Source organism: Haematobia irritans, chromosome 1, assembly GCF_050003625.1.
Source record: "Haematobia irritans isolate KBUSLIRL chromosome 1, ASM5000362v1, whole genome shotgun sequence".
Lineage (NCBI taxonomy): Eukaryota > Metazoa > Arthropoda > Insecta > Diptera > Muscidae > Haematobia > Haematobia irritans.
In genome coordinates this window covers 258,087,655-258,091,993 of record NC_134397.1, presented here as the reverse complement: position 1 = coordinate 258,091,993, position 4,339 = coordinate 258,087,655, and the positions used below count along the sequence as shown (strand labels likewise).

At 27.4% G+C, this 4,339-nt stretch overlaps 1 protein-coding gene across 1 annotated transcript; it reads right to left on the bottom strand.

Moving 5' to 3' along the window:
- Positions 1-221: 221 nt before the first annotated feature.
- On the bottom strand, positions 222-1,331 carry LOC142235921 (uncharacterized). Its single transcript, XM_075307173.1, has one exon. It carries the CDS (start codon positions 1,329-1,331, stop codon positions 222-224), a length of 1,110 nt encoding a protein of 369 aa, XP_075163288.1.
- Positions 1,332-4,339: the final 3,008 nt, after the last annotated feature.

The window sequence follows — 4,339 nt, the reverse complement described above, 5'->3', positions numbered from 1 at the left end:
TTTCGTCCCCATCGCATTTTATTTTATATACTACATTTGATTTGTCTTCCATTTTTATCTTAGTCTTAGTTTTGCTGAAAAGGTCATATATCGTTTTTTTACATTTTTGGACCATTTTGTAATTATCCTTGTTGTATATGTTTGATTTTTCAAATCTTTCGGAGAAGCCTGGGACATATGTCATCTTTTTGAAAACCATAGATGTGGCTTCCTGTTTGTCATCATTTGTATCTTTTTTTATTTTTCACGTACTTTAGAAGATCGCTAATTGTCTTATTGGGGAAGACATTTTGTTGTAGAATCTGTCGTATTTTCTTCTCGTTAGCCTTATGAAATTTTACGTCGCTTATGTTTAAAACCCTGTTTATAAAATTTGTAGCAGTGTTGATCTTAATACGTCGAGGATGATTGGAGTGAAAGTTTATTAGTCTTCCCGATGCTGTGTTCTTTTGGTACCAGTTTAATCTTAGTTGATTATTGTGTCTTTGAACTACTGTGTCAAGATAAGGCAATTTTCCTTCGTTTTCACATTCCATTGTGAATTGAAGTTGTCGATTAAATGCGTTAAGAGTCGTCAATGTGTTGTCAATTTCGTCTTTGTCTATGATGCAAAATATGTCATCAACATATTTAGTCAGAAATTTTGGCTTTTTTGAGAGTTTATTCATTGCGTCGTCTAATAATTCCTCCATTATGATATCTGCGACTATGGGAGATATAGGAGATCCCATAGGCATTCCTTTTGTTTGTTCAAATATCTTATCGTCATATGTGAAATATCTGAAGTCCTTAATGCATAGTGTCACTATTCCTAAAAACAAATCCATTGGTATTTTGGTGAATTCTTGTATTATAGTCCATTTTTCTTTAATCGTCCTTATCGCTAGATTTATAGGTACACTGGGAAATAGAGATACCACGTCGAAAGAAATTAGCAATTCGTTGTCATGTATTGTTTGTTGGTTTATTCTTTTCTTAAATTCTATCCCATCCTTTATATTATACTTCGAATCCTTCGTGAGATTTTTCAATATGTCTGTTATGTATTTTGATACGTTATACGTAGGGGAATTAATGGACGAACAAATGGGTCTGAGAGGTGTGCCTTCCTTATGAATTTTTGGGAGTCCATATATCCTTGGAGCTGTGGCAGTTCTGCTTGTCAATTTATATTTTTCGTTCGCATTTAATATATTCATTTTGAATAATTTCTCTACCAATTTATTGTTCTTGGTCTGTAATCCTGACGTAGGATCTCGTTTTAGCCTGCGGTATGTGCACATATCACCTAATATAGTTTTCATTTTATATTCGTAGTCATCTTTTTTCATGGCTACAGTTTTCCCCCTTTGTCTGCACTCAGGATTAATTTGTCTTTGTTTAATTTTAGAAATTGTCTCACTTCCCCCACTGTGTCTAATATGAATTTGTCTCTTTGGTCCAGTTTTTCTCTTCGTAGATGGTCATCTATCAACGTAACAAGTTTTATTCTAGCGTTCTCTTGTTGCTCTTTACTTTCTAATGTTTGAACACACTCTTCTCCTTCCGCTATTACATTAAACAATGGGAAAGTTGTTCTTGTCGTAGGGAGAGAGAATTTCTACAGAAAATGTTGTCAAAATTTTATTTCTATAGAAAATTTTATAAAAATGTTATTTCTATAGAAAATTTTTGTTAATATTTTATTTCTACAGAATGTTTTGTCAAAATTTTATTTCTATAGAAAATTTTGTCAAAATTTTATTTCAGTAGAAAATTTTGTCGTCTTATTTCTATAGAAAATTTTGTCAAAATTTTATTTCTATAAAAAAATTTTCCAAATTTTAGTTCTATAGAAAATTTTGTCAAAATTTTATTTCTATAGAAAATTTTGTCAAAATTTTATTTCTATAGAAAATTTTGTCATAATTTTATTTTTATAGAAAATTTTGTCAAAATTTTATTCCTTGTTGTTGTTTTTTTATTTCAGCTTAAAACCATACATTTACTAAACTACAAGTGTAGCTTAACCAACAGAGGAAAATAATGTTTGTCAAATTTATTTGGGCAAAGCCCTATAAACTTCAAGATTGTTGGATGGACGCACGTTTCGGAATTACCACATTCCTCATCAGCATCCTCTACTTGTAGCAAAACTATCAACCAATTATCAGAATAAATTCGGGCAGTTTACTAAACCCAAAGTGAACCACACTTGAACCTTCCGAAAAAAGGTTTATGATAGTCGGCTTTTGCCGAAATAAATCTTTGTACAAACAAAAGATTTACTATTTGGGCTTAGCCCAAATAAATTGGACAAACATTCTTCTCCTCTGCTGGTTAAGCTACACTTGTAGTTTAGTCAATGTATGGTTTTAAGCTGAAATAAAAAACAACAACAATACTTAAAGAACTAAACCAACAATAACAAAACAAAACGAATGGAAAATTTTATTCCTATAGAAAATTTTGTCCAAATTTAATTTCTATAGAAAACTATTGCAACATTTTATTTTTATAAAAAATTTTGTGAAAATTTTATTTCTATAGAAAATTTTGTCAAAATTTTATTTCTATAGAAAATTTTGTCAACATTTTATTTTTATAGAAAATTTTGTCAAAATTTTATTTCTATAGAACATTTTGTCAAAATTTTATTTCTGTAGAAAATGTTGTCATTTTATTTCTATAGAAAATTTTGTCAAAATTTTATTCCTATAGAAAATTTTGTCAAAATTTTATTTCTATAGAAAATTTTGTCAAAATTTTATTTCTATAGAAAATTTTGTTAAAATTTTATTTTTGTTGAAAATGTTGTCAAAATTTTATTTTTATAGAAAATTTTGTCAAAATTTTATTCCTATAGAAAATTTTGTCAAAATTTTATTCCTATAGAAAATTTTGTCAAAATTTTATTTCTGTAGAAAATTTTGTCAAAATTTTATTTCTATAGAAAATTTTGTCATAATATTATTTTTATAAAAAATTTTGTGAAAATTTTATTTATACAGAAAATTTTATGAAAATTTTATTTCTATAGAAAAATTTGTAAAAATTTTATTTCTATAGAAAATTTTGTGAATATTTGATTTCTACAGAATGTTTTGTCAAAATTTTTTTTCTATAGAACATTTTGTCAATATTTTATTTCTATAGAAAATTTTGTCAAAATGTTATTTCTATAGAAAATTTTGTCAAAATTTTATTTCTATAGAAAATTTTGTCAAAATTTTATTTCTATAGAAAATTTTGTCAAAATTTTATTTCTATAGAAAATTTTGTCAAAATTTTATTTCTACAGAAAATTTGGTCAAAATAGTATTTCTATAGAAAATTTTGTCAAAATTTTATTTTTATAGAAAATTTTGTCAAACTTTTATTTTTATAGAATATTTCGTCAAAATTTTATTTTTATAGAAAATTTTGTCAAAATTTTATTCCTATAGAAAATTTTGTCAAAATTTTATTTCTGTAGAAAGTTTTGTCATTTTATTTCTATAGAATATTTTGTCTACATTTTATTGGTAGCTGGATGATTGGCTGGGGAAGAGTAGTGCCTCAAGTTTCTTGGATACTGGCGAGATAAGATAAATCGGTCTGTACGATTTACTCTTGCTCGAGTCTTTGCCCGGCTTCAGTAGTGGAATCACCCTACCCATTCTCCAGACATCGAGTATAATGAGCGATTTCGAGGATAAAGCACATGTTTCGGAAGGCTTTGGTGCGGGGTTTCTCTCTATCCTAGCTCGGACGGGGACCCATCGAGTAAATCCAGTGTAAAGAACGCGCCGCCGTGGGACTTCAGTAGTGGTATTTCATAGTATCGACCCCATACCCAACATTTCCAACTTTAGCTCTTTACCAGTTGCTTCCGTTTGTGTCAATTTTATTATTGTTTTATCAAACATATGTTAAAATCCCCTTTTTATTTCATCTTAACCGTTAAAGAAATTTTATTTGATTTGTATTGTTTTAAAGACTCAAGCTTAATCAAATTGCAATATTTTTTTCTGTTTTTTATATATGAGTAAATTACAAGGCTTACATTGATTATAATAATAATATATGTATTCAATATTAAATACTTGTAATGTTTTTTGCTATGAATAATTTTTTTGCATAATTTTCTTTTTCAATCACACCTCAATAAACTCTAATGAATACAAATATTTATTAAACACTCCATCAACGATGCATTGTTGTTTTATCATTAAATTTTGGTTAGAATATAAAATAAAAACGAAAGCTCAAACAAATACAAATCAAGAATTATTATTAATAATTACACAAAAATAACCGCAAGTCAATAGTGAATATCATTGAGAGTTGATACTGTATTTTATTATGAATAAATTAGATG